At 42.6% G+C, this 19206-nt stretch overlaps 1 protein-coding gene across 4 annotated transcripts; it reads left to right on the plus strand.

Moving 5' to 3' along the window:
• Positions 1 to 654: 654 nt before the first annotated feature.
• Positions 655 to 17998, plus strand: pak6b (p21 protein (Cdc42/Rac)-activated kinase 6b). 4 transcript variants are annotated; one of them, XM_067572729.1, is made up of 11 exons: positions 655 to 1020; positions 4696 to 4781; positions 7294 to 7357; positions 9107 to 9358; positions 11843 to 12439; positions 13286 to 13738; positions 14933 to 15066; positions 15177 to 15303; positions 16576 to 16701; positions 16821 to 16955; positions 17643 to 17998. In XM_067572729.1, exons 4-11 carry the CDS (start codon positions 9152 to 9154, stop codon positions 17808 to 17810), a joined length of 1947 nt encoding a protein of 648 aa, XP_067428830.1. In that variant the 5' UTR covers positions 655 to 1020; positions 4696 to 4781; positions 7294 to 7357; positions 9107 to 9151; the 3' UTR covers positions 17811 to 17998. The 4 variants fall into 4 exon arrangements, with proteins under 4 accessions (XP_067428830.1, XP_067428831.1, XP_067428832.1 ...); XM_067572730.1 differs by lacking the exon at positions 4696 to 4781; XM_067572731.1 differs by lacking the exons at positions 655 to 1020; positions 4696 to 4781 and having other exon boundaries at positions 7011 to 7357.
• Positions 17999 to 19206: the final 1208 nt, after the last annotated feature.

A 19206-nucleotide genomic window follows, 5' to 3' on the forward strand; every position in this document is an offset into this window, starting at 1 on the left:
CATGTTAAAGCTCATATTAAAATATTACTTGTTACCATGGAAACTACATTACATGAAGCACAAAGTAAAGTTTAAAGTAGATTTACATGATAAACTTGTTATATCTCATGTTAAACCTGCAGTTTCCACATATTAAAGCTGGTTTATTTCATTCATTTGGATGTTTGCTGTGAGTTAAACTGAAGAGTCGGTTTGTTTTGTGAGTCACCGTCTTTCTGCCTGAGGGCCGAGCGAGGCAAGCTGCAGCCTGCAGAGAGAGAGAGAGAGAGATAGAATACCTCCTTCATCTTCAGACTGCAGAGTTTTATATTTATAAGCTGTAAGAACAAATCAGAAGTGCTTGTAACTGTATACATTCAATTTCAAAAGAAACATCTTAATTTTTTCTGTTGATTGAACCTTTAACAGCATCAGAAAACATTTAGCTGCACAGTGTTTGTAATGAATGATAATCTGCTTTATTTTTACTTTTAAGGGCTTTTTTGTGTCAGAAAATCCACATTAAAACATGAAACCTTCCAAAGATGGTAAAAACATTCACAGACACACCGTGGTTCACATCTAGATCTGGTTGCACCTTTAAGAAGTGACTCATGTCTAACTGGTCAAACTTTTCCTTCATTCAGTTTTCTGTGTTCAGGTCTGACTGTTTGTTTCTCCTCCTGCAGACTCAGTGTTTTATTAGTTTTACTTGTTTGTTAATGATTAAACTGACCACAATCGTGTTAATAAAGTTTATTTGAATTCGAATTTTGAAGAGACAGAAGCAACAAACTGTCAGTCAAACTAAACCCCGCCTTCATACCTGAAACAAGGTGAGACAGGGACGCGCCGGGTGGGGGAGGGGTGAGTGTGTGTGTGTGTGTGTGTGTGTGTGTGTGTGTGTGTGTGTGTGTGTGTGTGTGTGTGTGAAGGGGGAGGAGTCAGCAGCAGACAGAGACTCAGTGTCGGAGGAGGAGAGCGGCAGCAGGAACCGGACAGAGCGATCACACCTGGACGCAGCTGGACTCTGCTGGACAGGTGAGTTCATGTTCCTGCAGGCTGAGAACCAGTCCGGTTCTCTACAGAACCAGACTGAAATGGTTCCTCACAGAACCTTCTCTAAACTGTGAAGAACCTTTTAAGAAGGTAAAACCGGTCTGTTCTGCATCAGAAACTCTCCAGTTTATCAGTTATGAGTTTATGTAACTTGTTCTGTCAAATACTGAGACTGTGAATGTAAAGAACGCTGTGATAAAGGTTCTACAGTACCAGGCTGTAGAACCTTTATTGAACAGTGAAGAGACACTTTAATTTAATAGTCGGTTCTTTAATGAAATGAGGTTCTACAGAGAACCAGAAAGATTATTTTAGGATCGTGTGCTGAATTATTTAGCTGTTTTATAGAACTTGTTGAAAAGCTTCAGCAGCAGGATTAATTGGTTCTATAGAGAACCATCAAGAACCATCATGGACATTATGAAAACGTAACAGTCCACTCAGTGAAGAAACGTTCTATGTAGTACCAGGAAATGGTTAAGAACCGTGTTAGCTTCTCTGTAGAACCAGGTTCAAATGGTTCTATTAAGAACCTTCATTTGAAGATGAATGAAGAACCATAAAGGGACCCAGTTAGGTTCTTTACAGAACCAGGTTTAAATAGTTAGACACGACACAGAACCTCCACTGAGGTTAGAACAAAGGTAACGTACATGTAAGAAGTATTTAAACTGAACAAGAACTTAAAATGAAGGTTTAAAAATATAAAGATATATATATATAATATATAAATAAAGAATATAATGTGCAGGTTGAGTTGATTACAGACAGTTGTTAACTGTAGCAGCGTTCATGAACTGGATTGTGGGAAAGATGTTTATATATTTGTCTTCTACAACACAGAAGTACAGAACAGACAGAACTGATCAGTGAACAGTCCAGTATGATGCTGCTGGTAAATGCGCCATCAGTGGGGCCGCAGTAGAAGGTGGTGAGGATGGTGTTGGTGGTGATGCAGGGAGTAGGGATGTTCTTGGCCGTGGATGTGACATGTGACACGGCAGCCGCAGGTCAGATCCTCAGTGAGGTTTACATCACCACCACCTCACCAGTTGGTCCACATCAGCTCTGTACGCAGATCCGTCGCTGTGACTGATGCGATCCACCACAGTTGTGTCATCAGAAAACTGAATTGCAGCATTTGCATTTGAGCTGTTTGTGGCGCAGCATGGTGGGGGGTGGGGGGTGGGGGGGGGGGGGGGGGGGGGTTGTTGAAGCTGAGAAGGTTCAGCTTTTCAATCAGCTTCTGCAGGATGATGTTACTAAAGGCAGAGCTGAAGAAGCGTACTTGTGTAGGTGTCCTTTGTGAGGCTTCACACTGGAGACAGTGGTCCTCGCCTCAGCTGTTGTTAGGCAGAGGACCTGCTCATCAGTCCTGGGGGGGGTATGTGGGGAAGTGTGCACAGACGTGGTTGAGTCTATCAGAGTGTCCTGTCGCTGTCGCCGGCCTGCAGGGCTGGTTTAGTGATGAAGAGGATGCAGGTAACTGGTGTTACCTGCTGTTGTATTTCCTCCTGAACACCTGAGACAGTTTGGCTCTGACCCACCTGAGTTCAGCCTCATTACCTGCTTTGTCCTCTGCTGTGAGGGCTTCTGGTTCCGTTCTACACAAATGAAATTCTACTTTTGTTCTTCTTTTTACTGTTAAACTTTGAACATCAGCAGACATAATTTTTAGAACCTCGCAGCAATGATATCTGGGATGATTGTCACTGCTTCAGTTGTACAGCTCACACATCCTTCAGTTTGACCTTTGACCTCATGTGTCTGTGATGAAACTATAAAGAAAAACAGACACAAACCTGGTCTTCTTCTCTTAATGGTGACTGCTGTATGTTTTAGTGAAGCTGATTCACAGGTTTTTGCTCTGCTGGTTGTTTTGTCTGTAAATATTCAAACGCTCTCGCTGGACGTTGATGACGTAAACCTGAGCAACACTTTGAGTCCCTCACTGCTCCTCATCTGCAGGATCTGACCCACCTGTTACCTGTTACCTGTAACGTGTTACCTGTTACCTGTAACCTGTAACGTGTTACCTGTTACCTGTAACGTGTTACCTGTTACCTGTAACTTGTAACCTGTTACCTGTAACGTGTAACCTGTTACCTGGTTCTCCCCAGAACCTGCTCTGTGTTCCAGCAGCTGTAAAGTCTAAAACTTCTCAGAAACAACAAACTAGTTTCATACTAATGATTTACTAAATCAGGTTGCATCATTAAAAGTTAAACGTCTTAGTACGTAAACACTTTAGTCATGTGTAAACGGTTGCTAGGAAACGTGTGGCGGCGTCCAGTAAGAAACAACCAACTATGTAAACAGGAAGTGACTGTAGCGTAAGTTTTAGGAGCTAAAAGATGAAATAAACTGAACCTTTAATCCTTTGTGATTATAGGTGTGACTTAGTTTTATTTCTATACCTGCAGAAATATGTGAGTTTCAGAATCAGTAGTATTCATACAGCTTACAGTGAGATTATGCTAAGCTAACTGTTGTTGTGTGCTCATTCAGTCTGATGTTATTGGTTTAGTAATTTGAGTTGTTGTGTTTTTTCTGAGTGTAAAGTGTGAGCTCAGATCAGTCGGCCATATTTCATATCACCTCTTTCACTCTTCAGTCTAACCAGCTCAGATATTAGCATGCTAACGTTAGCTTCCGCTAACTTAGCAACAGTTCCAGCTGCAGTTAGTAGCTGTGAGACTTTAGTGAATCTGCACTTTGTGACACTGATGTTATAAAGACGTGAAGTTTGAACTGCTGAACCTGAAACACACAATATGTCATTTTCTGCTGTTAGTCGTCTCATTCAGAACAATAACGAAAAATGGAGGTTGATGATGTCATAAAGTAGCGTGGGATTATGGGAGTTGTTGTCCTCATTGCAAAGATACAGATTCAGAGTCCTGCATGTTTCAGTAACAGCAGCTTCATGTTGTGTTTGGATGTTGGGGGAGTCCTGGTCCCTGATGATGCCCAAAACCGCATCAAACCACTTCCCAGTTTAACATTGTGGTTTGTAACGTCTGTATGTATTTTCTCTCCACAAACACAGTAAACACTCTTCTCTCTGGATGCTCACATTTCCCTCAGGATGAATCTTACTGACTTTCAGGTCAACGTTTTGGCTGCAATAACAATTATTTTCATTATTGATTCATTGATTTAAAATGTCTCCGGGCCGACAGTGACGTCTTTAGTTTGTTTGTTTTGTCCAAAACTGAAAGATGTTCGACTCACTGCAGAAACTCACATTTAAGGCTGAAACCAGAAAATTTTGAGGATTTTTGCTTAAAAAATGTCTGAAACGAGTAACTGATCTTCAAAGTATCGGCTAATTAATATTCTGTTAATCGACTAATTGATTAATCGCTGCAGCTCTGGATTTATCTCAACATGATCGACACATCGGCACATTTAGTTCAGACGTTCATGTTCCTCAGAGGATGAATCCTACTGACTTTGGTGACCTCTGACCTTTCCTGTAGCGCCACCGTGAGGTTTGCTTTAGTGTTTCAGAGTGAAATGTCTCATGTGATTCGTCAGTGAACCGATGGTTGCCGTTGTCGTCATGACGTCACAGCAGGTTCGACCAGCAGCAGACGATCAGCTGATGTTTCTGTGAATCACTGAGAGTCTGAAGTTGAGTTTTTGTTGGTTCAGGTCGAACCGCTGCGATGATTTACAGCCACGCGGACGAGTCAGAGCGGAGCTGTCTGGTCATGTAGTGCGTCGGTCTGATTCCTCAGGTATGTCAGTCACACCCTGCACACACACATACACACACACACACACACGCACACACGCACACACACACACACTTTAGTGGTAAATGTAATCTTGTATGTTGTGTTACAGAAACAGAATTATAAAGTATGAATTTGTTACTAAAACTTCGTCGCTGTTTAGAAGATGAAGCCTCGTTAACTTCAGCTGAAGGTTTAGATTCATCTTTACATGACAGGAAGTCAGTATGTGAATCACTTCGCAGAGCGGCGTGTGATCAGGAGTATTGATCGCAGTGTTTCAGTGTTCAGACGAGACAGATGTGACTAAATATGAAGCAGATTTTACAGACAGTGTTGATGCATCTAAACATGTGAAAACTTGCTAAATCTGCTGAAACTGGTCAGATTTAAAGATGATTTCCTGTTGAATCATCAGAGACAGTCTGAGTGTTAAAGTTAAAGTAGCTGCTGTTTAAATTATCGATGTCATATCGATGTTATCAATCAGGGAGTGTGTGTAATAATAATAATAATAATAATAATATTTTATCTTCATCATTCATCATTGAAGCATGTAATCATTATAAAACTGATTAACAGACTCTGTCAGTGAACTCTGGTTTAGTGTTTGTTGTTCTCCCAGTTTGGTGACTGGTAGTGTGACTGGGATCAGATTGTTGTAAACTGAAACCAGTCAGTGTGTTTTAAATCCCAGAGCTCCGTGTACACCCATCCTACAGGCTGTCAGTGTATCACATGTCAACAGTCGCTCAGTGTTTCTGACTGTTGGAGATCATTTAAAGGGAAAGTTCATAGACGAGATAAACATTTTATATTTAAATCACTTCATTCTGTCCTCATACCACTGAAACCAGTTGTTCTTTATGGGACTTTCTAGTCATCCGGGTCCTATCTGATCCTGGTCCTGTCTGATCCTGGTCCTGTCTGATCCTGGTCCTATCTGATCCTGGTCCTATCTGATCCTGGTCCTATCTGATCCTGGTCCTATCTGATCCTGTAGTTTGAACCTTTTTACCCTTTTATCACCTGACTTTCTGCCTCCTTACTTTGAACTCGTTACCTGTTTTGGACGAGTGAGTTTTAACTTTTGCATTAAATTAGCTTCTTATTTGACCTCTCTGTCCCGTCCTCGTTTAACGGAGGGCATTTTCAGGTTGGGCCAACAGCAAAACAACAAACAGAAGGGAACTGAAGCTAAAATTACCTTCTCAAACACAAACAAACAAACAAATCTGGGACATAACTCCTCACTTAACAGAAACAGGAGAACAGAGATCTAAACCTAAATGCTTCCCAACCCTCAGAACCTTCGTCAGGAGCAGCAGAGAACGAGGTTCATCAGAGTTTCAGCAACGTCACAATCAACCTGTGCAGGTCTGACTCTCTGGAGGAGGAAAGATGGACAAACACAGCATGTTTGATACGATGCACAACGATACTTTAAACTGCAAAACATGTTCATGCAACTGGTTTGATGCCACTTATCAAATAATGAGAACTGTTGACTTTACAACCTCAGACTTTACTTTGAGGAAAGACTTCTTCACACATCTTTAGGCCAGTGGTCAACCTCTGTTTCTCTGATTGGAGGAACACGTGTCACATGCCTGATGATGTCACAGCTATCCCAAGGGGCGGGAGTAGGTGACGTTAACTGATTGGTCGAAGCAGATGCAGGGGGTTGTCCCACCTCCAGCTCTACAGCTCTAGAGCTCTACAGCTCTAGAGCTCGCTCCCGCAGGAGGATAAAGCTTTAATATTTAGAGAGTAAATTACTGCTGCTGTGTATTAAATGACTGAACAGCAGCTGATGTTCACATCACACAGACAGGAACACTTCAGTCTTGCTGTTCACTGATTGGCTGAAAAGCCAACAGCTGCAAGGTGAGTTAAACAAACCTGTCAGCTGGGATCCTGTTTACACCATCATAAACTGTCTAAATGGTAACTTCCCACTGAAACCAGTCAACACAAATGTCTTAAATCAGGACATGAATCCCGTCAGGAAAGTAAATATCATTAATCAACTAAAACAGAAGAGAACAGGACTGATGGATAAATAAACATATCAATGACATCACAGCAGCCATTAGAATAAAGTTTATAATTCACATTAAACATAATTTGATCTGCTGAATAAAAACTGATGAACAACATGAATCTGTTCTCTCATCTTGTTTTTCTACTTTAGCAAACGGACTCTTCTTCTTCTATTAATACCAGTAATATGTAGCAAAAGACAACATACACGTGTTTATGTGTTTATGTGTTTATGTTTTTGTTCATCTGACTCCTGAAGCTCAGATTACAGATAAACGTTCAATAATCTCATTACTTTTATCTCATAAAAACAGCATCGATTCAGTCCTCAGATTATCTTCAGATCTGTGGCACCGATCACCTGCCATACATGCAGAGAGGAGAGGAGGAAGATCAGCTGACCCTCCTCCTCCTCTCAGCGGATCACATCCTCCACTCCCAGTTAACAAACAGTCTCTCTGTTTCCTTCCAGTCAAGTCGAGCTGATCTGAACCAAACAGGACGTCACCTGCTTCACCTGACAGACATCGACACAGGTGAGAGATCCTAAATAAAATAATAATAAATAATTAATAGAGTCGACTAGTGAAACAAAACATATCATGTGTGAAATGTTAAGTTTTCATTGTTTTGTTTTTTAATGCAGATTATAAAACTGACATTTGGTACAATTTTCACTGAAAACTAAAAACTAGATGAATTTAATATAATTTAAAAGAAACAAACAACTACAAATAAAATAACAAATAAAAACTTTAAAACATGATAAAAGCTCCTCTAATGACTCAACAACAACAACAACAACAACAACAACAACAACAACAATAATAATAATAACAGTGAGTTAATGGAAAAAATCCCACCTACTAACGTTTCCTGCAGCTTTCAACCATATAACATGGTTTTCATCATCGGTGGATGGAGTTTGTTTGGTTGTCATGGAGATGGAGGCTGCAGAGCTGTGATCATTTTAATTAAAACATAAATAAGTTTCCTGTGAAACGTGGCTGAAGATGACTGACGGCTGGTAGAAAGCTCTGGAAGGAAATGACGGGGACGATTAGTGCTGATGTTAAATTAGTGTCATGTTGTGTTTAATTAGTTTCAGTGTGTCCTACTTTAATCCAGCCTCTCTGATAACGAGGCGAGGGCTGCTCTGATTGGCTGATTATGTAAGAATTATATAACACATTAACATATCAGACTAACGAGCTGCAGCAGAGAGACGCATTAAAAACGTTCCTTCATTTGTTAAATATTAATTTATACATAATATGTATATTTATACGTTCTTTACTCATTTGTACATTTCATTTTTCTTTATTCATTTAAAGTCCAACAACATTCACTTTTCTTCTGAACCTGAAACAAAGAAAAATAAATGTGCTGAAACATTTTCCTTCATATAAGTTAATAATCAGCTGATGTGTGTGAGATCATGTGATTAGTTTCATCCATTTACTTCAAAACTGCACATTTTGGAGGATTATTGAGATGCGTTTATAACAGAAATTAATCTGCAATTTAGACAGTTTCAGTGATTACACTGCACATCAATAACTGAAGCTAACTGAAACTAACTGAAACTAACTGAAGCTAACTGAAACTAACTGAAGCTAACTGAAACTAACTGAAGCTAACTGAAGCTAACTGAAACTAACTGAAGCTAACTGAAGCTAACTGAAGCTAACTGAAGCTAACTGAAACTAACTGAAGCTAACCGAAACTAACCGAAGCTAACCGAAACTAACTGAATCTAACTGAAGCTAACTGAAGCTAACTGAAGCTAACTGAAGCTAACTGAAACTAACTGAAGCTAACTGAAACTAACTGAAGCTAACTGAAGCTAACTGAAACTAACTGAAGCTAACTGAAACTAACTGAAGCTAACTGAAGCTAACTGAAACTAACTGAAGCTAACTGAAACTAACTGAAACTAACTGAAGCTAACTGAAACTAACTGAAGCTAACTGAAGCTAACTGAAGCTAACTGAAACTAACTGAAGCTAACTGAAACTAACTGAAGCTAACTGAAACTAACTGAAGCTAACTGAAACTAACTGAAACTAACTGAAGCTAACTGAAACTAACTGAAGCTAACTGAAGCTAACTGTAAAGATGTTTAAACCGTCTGACAAACATTCAGTTTTTAACCTTTTTCTAAGCTTTGATATGACATCAGTGTGTAGTTTAGTGTGTGTGTGTTTGGTCCCTCCATCTTGTCCGATCAGTATTGTTGTTGTTCCTCCAGCGCTGAGCGTGCTACTTCCCGTTGTCTCCTTCAGGTCTCACCGCTGCTTGGCTGCAGCCGCTGCGTCGTTGCCGCGGTGATGTTCCGCCGTAAGAAGAAGAAGCACAGGCCGGAGATCTCGGCACCGCAGGACTTCCAGCACCGCGTCCACACATCCTTCAACGTCGCCACGGGACATTACGTGGGTCTGCCGCCGCAGTGGCAGAGCGTCATCGACACACTGAGGAGGCCGCGCCCCCTAGTGGACCCGTCCAGGATCACCGACGTCCAGCTCGGACCCAAGAAGGTCCTGACCCCCCCCCCTCTACTCTGTTACTGTCATCTGCAGGTTCTGTGCAACACTTCTGTCACGTAGAACAACCGTGACCATATCTGGGCACACGGCGTCATCATGGTGACATCACAGTGACATCATGGTGATGTCACTAATAAGTACTAGAGGTGAAGCAGGAGGAGAAGTCCGTATTCATGTTTCAGATTCCGTCTGTAAACTACGACATCTCGTTTCTGAGAAATCTAAATACCACAGTACCCATGATCCTCAGCTGCTGTTGCCATGGAGAAGAAGGTGTGAATCAGAGCAGTAGTGAATTTAAAGTGCTTCGATGTTGCAGTTGTAAACAAAAGGCGGTGCCATAGTTGCAGAATTCACTCAAAGTGACCGAGAAATGAAAAGTCAGTTCAGTCTTTAGCTTCTGTCGGCTGTTAGAAGCTCTGTGATTGGATGCTTCTTGCTGAATTGCACCTTGGGAGTTGTAGTTGGCTTCTCTCCTTGAGGTAAATAAACCAGCAGTGTCTGTATATACTGGATCTATAGGAGCAGTCAGACGATCAGACAGAAGGTTTGTCAAACTTCTTGACATTTGAAAAGAGAAAATGTGTGAAAAAACGACTGAAAACCTGATCGCTGTTGTTTGTCTTTGAGCTGTTTCTAAACAAACGAACATACACATATTATTCTTATTGTCAACAAATCTCATGAAAAGTCCAACATCCAACATCCAACATGTTAGTCTGACTTTCAGCTCCGAGCTCGTTGGTTCCTACTGGAGACATAAATATTTAATAAACAGCTCACAAATATAGTTTCATTTAAAAAAGGCTCAGTAATTTCCTCCCACAGCTGCTCACTGTAGCTTTCAGCAACCGTTACTCAAACAGGAGGAAACGTTGCATTTGTTGGGGACTATTTTCAGCGGCGGATTAATCCACATTTAGTGCTCTAGTGAGTATTTCTGGCAGCAGGACGATGTGTTCATGGTGATGAAGGAACATTTCACCCAGTGCAGCAGTGTGGCTCTCTGACATAAGATATATATATATATATAAGATATATAGATATGATATATACGATAAGATATATCAGCTTTGATACACACACAATACTTGTTAGTAGATCAGTTCATTGTTGGTTTGGATCCAAACATGAAGAAACGTACAGAAAATAAAGAGCTCAGTAAAATCCTTACTGCATTAACAGTCTATAAAGTAGTAAATTAGTGATATATAAAGTAATATAATTCTACTTGATGTTTCTGCTGAGTCATGTTGTTTCCTCGTGTCAGCGGATGAACTGTTTCCTGTCTGATCGTCTGACGGCTCGTGTTTCTGACCCATCAGTGACGTCACAGTGATGTCACCTTGTTCACAGATCAGAGCCGCTGTTCATCACAGTCATTACATCAGATAGGACCCTGAGCTGACCTCTGACCTGTGTAGAGTTCACAGGGTTTAAGGTCCGGGTGTCATCGGATAATTTGTAATTCATTTGTCATTCAAAACCCCAAAACCTGAAGTAAATCTGAATATCGAGCGGCGCCCCCTAGTGGACCCGTCCAGCATCACCGACGTCCAGCTCGGACCCAAGAAGGTCCTGACCCCCCCCCCCCCTCTACTCTGTTACTGTCATCTGCAGGTTCTGTCCAACACTTCTGTCAGGTAGAACAACCGTGACCATATCTGGGAACACGGCGTCATCATGGTGACATCACGGTGACATCATGGTGATGTCACTAATAAGTACTAGAGGTGAAGCGGGAGGAGTCTTCACCATAGCAACGGTCACCGAGGATCATTTCTAAACCAGTATTGGACGGTCTTTATGGGTTTTCGTTGGGAATCAAAAAGGAATAGATCACGTGATTTATTTTTGGTTTAAAATGAAAAAAGGAAAAAACCATGTGACTTCTGTTTTTGGTTTCAAACGCAAAAACGAATTGGCTGAATGTCGGCAGACCTGCTCGACAAACATTAACAGGATTCACTTCTGCACTTTCACTGTTTGTTGCCACAAATCAAAGTTTTACTATAAATGCTGATAATATTTCTCCACAGTCTCAGTGTATTTATGCCAAAGAACACACTGTTAGTGTAGACAGAGCGCAGGAGTCACCTGATTCACATCAAACAAACCAAACTGATCACAGAGTAACCAAACCAAAACCTTATATATGTAGTGAACTAAACCTCCTCTCATACCTCCAATAAACTCACTCTAACATCTGAACCAGAACCACCAGACTGTCAAACTGCTTTTCCCACCGACTGAGAGGCTACTGAACTAACACCCCCCCCCGCCGCCGCCGCCGCTGCTGCTAATACAGAAACACTGAATCAAATGTCCTAAATCTCTATATTTAATTCAAACTCAGTTCAGTTGTCAGCTGTTTCTCTTTACTCGACTCTTCTTAATCAACTGATGTCTGTTTGTGAATCATGTTTTGAGTGAATATTGATATGTAAACATGTGATCATGTGACTTCCTGTACAGAGGATCTGCCGCGGCAGCTTCATCGGTCATGGTGACTACATCTCTCATGTGATCGCTGAGATGAGCCGCCTGTCCGTCACCGGCTCCAATTCTCTGCGCCGCAGCAGCCCGTCGGCACGGAAACGGGCACAGTCGCTGGGCCGACTGGGAGAACTGGCAGAGGACGAGTCGTACCAGTACAAAGAGCTCAGTCACCGTGGCGACAGGAAGAATAACGGGAGCTCCACCTACTGGCAGGACAGGATCCGACAGGTTCGCGGCGAGGGCGGCAGCCCCAAACTGAACGGAGCTCTGCCACGAGCAAAGTCCACCTGCGAGGTGGGGACTCTGTCTGAGGCCACGCCCCCCGCGCCTCAGAGGACAGGTTTAACAGGTGGACAATACGCCCGCAGCGAGGGGGCGGGGCTAAGAGAGGGGCGTGGACAGACAGGTGGGGTGAGCAGACAGAGGCCGACTTCCTGCCACTATAACCTGCAGACTCTGGAGACCAACAGCAGACCTCAGCTGAGACCCAAAACACCTGTGAACCAGCTGCCCGACCTGCTGTCCTCCTCCACTCAAACTCCCAGAAGGCCTCATTCCTCCTACGACCTCAAGGTGAGACCCTAAACCTAACCCCCTAAAGGAACAGTTAACAGTTTTATTGTCAGGTCTTCAGATTGATTCCTCTCTCATGTCTAAATATGAAGCTGCAGCCAGTTAGCTTAGCTTAGCATAAAGACTGGAAACAGGTGGAAACAGCTAGCGTCGCTCTGTCCACCAACAAGCAGCTCTCTGATTAACATGTTGTTTGTTTTTTCTGCACAAAATCTGAAGTGTAAAATTATAATTTGCTGTTGAACATTTAACTCAGCAAGAACAAACTCTTCCTGTAAAGCTTCCTGTGGTTTCCTCCAGGTGTTCCTCATGGATCTGTTCTTACACCACTGCCGCTCTGTGTTTACATCAACAACCTGCTCAGTCTCTACCTGATGAAAACGACCGTTTCTATGCAGATGACACAATATTTTATTGATCTGATCTTGTTTGTTCCAAGATTTCAGGACATTTTAAGAACTTTTTGATCTTATATTCAACATTTGGACTCATTCATGTTTATTGTATCTTAAATATATAAATGAGTCTTTGTGAATATGAGCAGAGGAGCAGAGCTGTTCAGTTCAAATTGATTAATTAGCCGTTTTTTTAGTTTGCACAACTTAAATAACACCAGCTTTGTGTTGCTTTGTGTCGCTTTGTGCTGCTCCTCTTCTGTCAATATTTCATCATTCAGATAAATTTTATGAAATAAATAAGTAGAAAATAATGAGCTTAATTTTTCAAATCCACCAAAATAGATGTTGATGTTTTCTGAGCAGCGCGACACGTGTAAGTTCTCAAAAACAGCTGACAGCTCAGAGGGATGAATAACTGCAGATATTATTTGTTCTTCTTCTCCTCCAGCTGACCTCCTCGCCCTCCCTGCTGCCCCCCCCGAACAGCACCAGCAGCCCCCTCACAGGTAGAGGGCTGCCTCAGCGCTCCCTGCGCCCTTCCTCCAGCTTCAACATTGGACTTTCTCCAAAAACCCAGACGCTCCTGAACCAGCCCCGCCCCTCCCCCACGGGCTCCCCGGGACGCTGCCCCTCCTCCCCCCAGGTCCCCAAGCAGCAGACCACACCTGCTACAGCGCCTGACAGCGGCGCTCCAAAGGTGACTCACGATCAGTTCAAGGCGGCTCTGCAGATGGTGGTGGACCCGGGGGACCCGCGGGCGACGCTGGAGAACTTCATGAAGATCGGCGAGGGCTCGACGGGCGTGGTGTGCATCGCCAGAGAGAAGCTCAGCGGGCGGCAGGTGGCCGTGAAGATGATGGACGTGAGGAAACAACAGCGCCGAGAGCTTCTCTTCAACGAGGTAAAGGTGGCGTGGAGGGGGGGCGGGGCTTCCTGGTTCATGTTCCCAGCATGCCGTTTGGTTAAAGACTCAGCAGATGATCAGATGGTCAGTTTGAGGAATCAGGTGGGAAGCAAAGCAGAGTTTAGACGGTGACGTTTGACACTTTTTGATGTTTTGAATAAAATTTTAAACTCACAACTAGAAATGATCAGTCGATTAATCAATCAGACCATCAACAGATAATGAATCAATAATCATTTTAATGACTTGATTTCATCATTTGATTGTTTCAGTAATTTATTAATCCTGCTGTCCTCAAACACATCAGACATCTGACACCTTGTGTTACCTGCTGCAGTGACATCAGCAGGTTCACCTGTCAGCTGTTGTGTGATGTCACCTATTGTATGATGTCACCTGTTGTATGATGTCAGCTGTTGTATGATGTCACTTGTTGTGTGATGTCAGCTGTTGTATGATGTCAGCTGTTGTGTGATGTCAGCTGTTGTATGATGTCACCTATTGTATGATGTCACCTGTTGTATGATGTCAGCTGTTGTATGATGTCACTTGTTGTGTGATGTCAGCTGTTGTATGATGTCAGCTGTTGTGTGATGTCAGCTGTTGTATGATGTCACTTGTTGTGTGATGTCAGCTGTTGTATGATGTCAGCTGTTGTGTGATGTCAGCTGTTGTATGATGTCACCTATTGTATGATGTCACCTGTTGTATGATGTCAGCTGTTGTATGATGTCACTTGTTGTGTGATGTCAGCTGTTGTATGATGTCAGCTGTTGTGTGATGTCAGCTGTTGTATGATGTCACTTGTTGTGTGATGTCAGCTGTTGTGTGATGTCACCTGTTGTGTGATGTCACATTGTGTGATGTCAGCTGTTGTATGATGTCACCTATTGTGTGATGTCACATTGTGTGATGTCAGCTGTTGTATGATGTCACTTGTTGTGTGATGTCACCTGTTGTATGATGTCAGCTGTTGTGTGATGTCAGCTGTTGTGTGATGTCACCTATTGTGTGATGTCACCTGTTGTATGATGTCAGCTGTTGTGTGATGTCAGCTGTTGTGTGATGTCACCTATTGTGTGATGTCACCTGTTGTATGATGTCAGCTGTTGTATGATGTCACTTGTTGTGTGATGTCAGCTGTTGTGTGATGTCATCTGTTGTGTGATGTCACCTGTTGTGTGATGTCAGGTGGTGATCATGAGGGACTACCGGCACGAGAACGTGGTGCAGATGTTCCGCAGCGCTCTGGTGGAGGAGGAGCTCTGGGTCATCATGGAGTACCTGCAGGGCGGCGCTCTCACCAACATCGTCAGTGAAACCAGGTGAGCAGGAAGTCGACACGAACACACACAGGTGTTCACCTCAGAGCCGTGTGTGGTTTAATACTGTGTGTGTGTGTGTGTGTGTGTGTGTGTGTGTGTTTGTGTGTCAGGCTGAATGAAGAACAGATAGCGACGGTGTGTGAAGGCGTCCTGCAGGCGTTGTCGTATCTTCACTCTCAGGGCGTCATCCACAGAGACGTCAAGAGCGACTCCATCCTGCTGACACTGGACGGGAGGGTAACACACACACACACACACACACACACACACACACACACACACACACACACACACACACACACACACACCTTAAAGGACGAATTCACAGTTTGTCAAGTGTGTCTTAAACCAACAGTCAGTCATCACATGAACATTAAAGCTGTGTTTCTTGCTGTAATCATTCCTCCTGTTCATACTGACCATTAGAAGATCCCTTCATAATGACCTCACAATGGAAGTGATAGAGGACAAAATCCACAGTCTGAAGCTAATATGAAGCTTCAGCGTCCAAATGAGTCAAATCAAGTAGATATCTTTCAACGTTACAGTCTTTTTAGTACCAAAGTTCCTCTTTTTGTTACTATACTTCCACCTGCAGCTCAACAGGGAAACACTGTCCGAGGAAACACAAAGAGGGAATTTGATGCTAAAAAGACTGTAAATGTGTCAGATATCCACTTGATATGACTAACTCAGACTGCTGAAGCTGAATAGAAGCTTCACACAGACTTTTAAATGACTGTGTGGACACATTGTGGATTTTGGTCTCCATCACTTCCATTGAATAAATAAAAATAATAATAATAACACTCACCAGCCACGTCATTAGGAACAGCTGTGCAATCTAAAGCAATCCATTACAACAGATCTGCCATAAATTCTATATATACGAAGTTTATAAAGTTTCAGTTTTTGCTGATATTGTCTGAAAGGTGATAATTCTACTTCCTGTTTATTATTGAGGTCGTACTGGGTGCTGCTGTTATATTGAATGGTAATGTATTTCACACATTACCTTAATCCTGGTAATGTTAGTTAATGTTATATTATTGATGAGTATTTAGTTTTATAAGTTGGAGTTTGGTGGTGACGCTGAACTGCTGCGATTATGTTAATGAAAAACAAAAATATGAGAAACACCTGAAGCTGCAACAATTAGTCACCAACTATTAAATTAGTTATCAACTACTTTGTTAATCGATTTATCGTTTGAGTCATTTTTGAAGAAAAAAAGTCCAGATTCTCTGATTCCAGCTTGTTAAATGTGAATATTTCTGGTTTCTTTAGTTTCTGTGACAGTAAACTGAAGATCTCATAGTTGTGGATAAAACAAGACATTTGATGACGTCATCTTGGGAAACATTGATCAACATTTTCACCATTTTCTGACATTTTACAGACCGAACAACTAATTGATTAATCGATACTGAAAATAATCGTTAGTTGCGTCTCTAAAGAACACATAACAACAACCAGCTGACTGCCGGCTCTTCTTCTCTCCTGCTGCAGATCAAACTGTCAGACTTTGGTTTCTGCGCTCAGATCAGTAAAGACGTCCCGAAGAGGAAGTCTCTAGTGGGGACGCCATATTGGATGGCGCCAGAGGTGATCTCCAAAACGGCGTACGGGACCGAGGTAACAAACTGATCCACATCCTGAATGTTCAATCTGAAAACATTCAACAGTCTCAGAAACCGTCAACATGTGAAGGGATGTAAATACAGCTCAGCTCACCTGCTTCCTGTTTCCTTCAGGTGGACGTCTGGTCTCTGGGCATCATGGTGGTGGAGATGGTGGACGGAGAGCCGCCGTATTTCAGCGACACACCGATCACCGCCATGAAGAAGCTGAGAGACGAACCAGCACCGAGCGTGAAGAACATCCAGAGGGTTTGTCCTCTGTTGTCTTTCTAACCCAAAACCATCAGAACTACATGTGGATATATGTAGATATATATAAATATATAGATATATATAAATATATAGATATACTGTTCTAAACAAATAGTTTTGCAAATGAATTGGGGACAGATGCTGCTTTCATCCAAACCAAACTCAGTTTAGTTTTCATGAACTGGTCACCAACCAGGTTTGTCAGTAACATCGAGGGTCCAACTGGACCAACGAGCCTCCGTTTATCACAAACTGGCTCAGTAACGCGACCAGAAGAGAATCTATGTAAGAGTTTACAGGAAATACATTTATTTATTAAAACTCAGGTTAAAACATAAACAATAAGATGCAAAACCAAAGTGATGTCACGCTCAGCTGTGTTGAGGTTGATGATGTCACGCTCAGCTGTGTTGAGGTTGATGATGTCACGCTCAGCTGTGTTGAGGTTGATGATGTCACGCTCAGCTGTGTTGTGGTTGATGATGTCACACTCAGCTGTGTTGAGGTTGATGATGTCACACTCAGCTGTGTTGAGGTTGATGATGTCACACTCAGCTGTGTTGAGGTTGATGATGTCACGCTCAGCTGTGTTGAGGTTGATGATGTCACGCTCAGCTGTGTTGAGGTTGATGATGTCACGCTCAGCTGTGTTGAGGTTGATGATGTCATGTTCTCTGTGTTCAGGTGTCTCCGGTTCTGAAGGACTTCCTGGGCTGCATGTTGACCCGCGACACGCAGCAGCGCTGCAGCGCCGCCGACCTGCTGGAGCACCCGTTCCTGCTGCAGGCCGACTCGCCGCGCTGCCTGGTGCCGCTGGTGGAGCAATACCGCAAACGCATGTCGCTCTGCTGAACGCCTGAACACACCAGAGACCACCTGAGACCACCTGAGGCCACCTGAGGCCACCTGAGACCACCTGAACACACCTGAACACACCTAAGACCACCTGAGGCCACCTGAGACCACTTGAGACCACCTGAGGCCACCTGAGGCCACCTGAGACCACCTGAACACACCTGAGACCACCTGATGACCAACTTTGAGACATGTTCACCTGAAGCTGCTGATGTCACAGAGGGGAGGAAGTGATGTCACAGAGGGGAGGAAGTGATCAGAGAACGTTCACCTGCATGTTCACTTCCTGCATCTTATTTTGACAGTTTTGTTCATCACTTCCTGTCAGGTCACCTGTTCAGGTGAACGTTTATGCTGCTTCCTGCTTCCTGTTTGACCTCCTGCTCTGTTTGACAGGTCGGAGGTTTTTATTATTATTATGACATTTCATCTTAGTAAAGTTATTAATTAAATATCCTGGACTGTTTATTTAAATATGTTTTCTGATGAATTCTGTTAAAAAAAGGTTCAAACTTGTAGTATTAAGAACAACTTTATGGAGAGGAACCTGTGATTATAAAACCAGTACAACCAGTATATATATATACTTCAGTATCTGGTCATGAGGTTTTAGTTTGTCTGTCAGAGAGGAAAGACGTCACATGACTTTAACCTTTATAAAGCGCAGAGAGGTGAAGAGTCCATCTGATTACAGCTGCAACTGACGACTTTTCATCTGCACATTTTCTCAGTTAATTAATCGACAGTTTGGTCTAAAACGTCTGAGCCGACGTCTTCAAACGTCTCAGTTTGTCCGTCCAACAGTCTGAAACTAAACATTCAGTTTATAAAGACAGAAAACAGAGAAACGATCTGAGAAACTGGAACTGTGGAATTTTTACTTAAAAAATGACTTGTGGAAATAAACAACTTTTGTGCTTTAACTTCTCATCATGACGTCGATGTTGATGACACAGTGTAACAGTAACGACACCATCGGCGTTTAGATTTGTTCCCTATAAGCCTCGTTTTCACTCTGCAGTTCTGTCTGCCACCACGTACGCTGATGAAGGAAGTGCTAATGCTAACGCTAGCTAACGCTAGCTAACGCTAGCAGCCAGAGACAACAAATGATCCGTCGTCTGTTTGATCATCTGAACTAAAGTTACTACAGACGGTGACAGGTGAAAGGTGAAAGGTCGTCAGTCGTCTGTTTCTACTTTCAACAATGAATTGATTATGAAAATCATTTAATCAGATGATTGTTGCAGTTTTCTCTTCTCTGTGAACCATGTGAGTTTCAGCCATAAATCCTGTTAAATCCAGTTTGCATGTTTTCGTTGTGAAATGGACGCACAGATTATTTTCCCATGATGCTCCTGTGTTGATGATGATGATGATGATGATGATGATG

The sequence above is a fragment of the Thunnus thynnus genome, chromosome 18 (genome assembly GCF_963924715.1).
Source record: "Thunnus thynnus chromosome 18, fThuThy2.1, whole genome shotgun sequence".
Lineage (NCBI taxonomy): Eukaryota > Metazoa > Chordata > Actinopteri > Scombriformes > Scombridae > Thunnus > Thunnus thynnus.

Bases quoted from the DNA above. Each gene is read 5' to 3' on its own strand.
- pak6b (XM_067572729.1), top strand. From the start codon at position 9,152: ATGTTCCGCCGTAAGAAGAAGAAGCACAGGCCGGAGATCTCGGCACCG. The intron at 12,440-13,285 runs GTGAGACCCTAA...CTTCTCCTCCAG, and splicing joins ATTCCTCCTACGACCTCAAG to CTGACCTCCTCGCCCTCCCT. The intron at 15,067-15,176 runs GTGAGCAGGAAG...TTTGTGTGTCAG, and splicing joins AACATCGTCAGTGAAACCAG to GCTGAATGAAGAACAGATAG.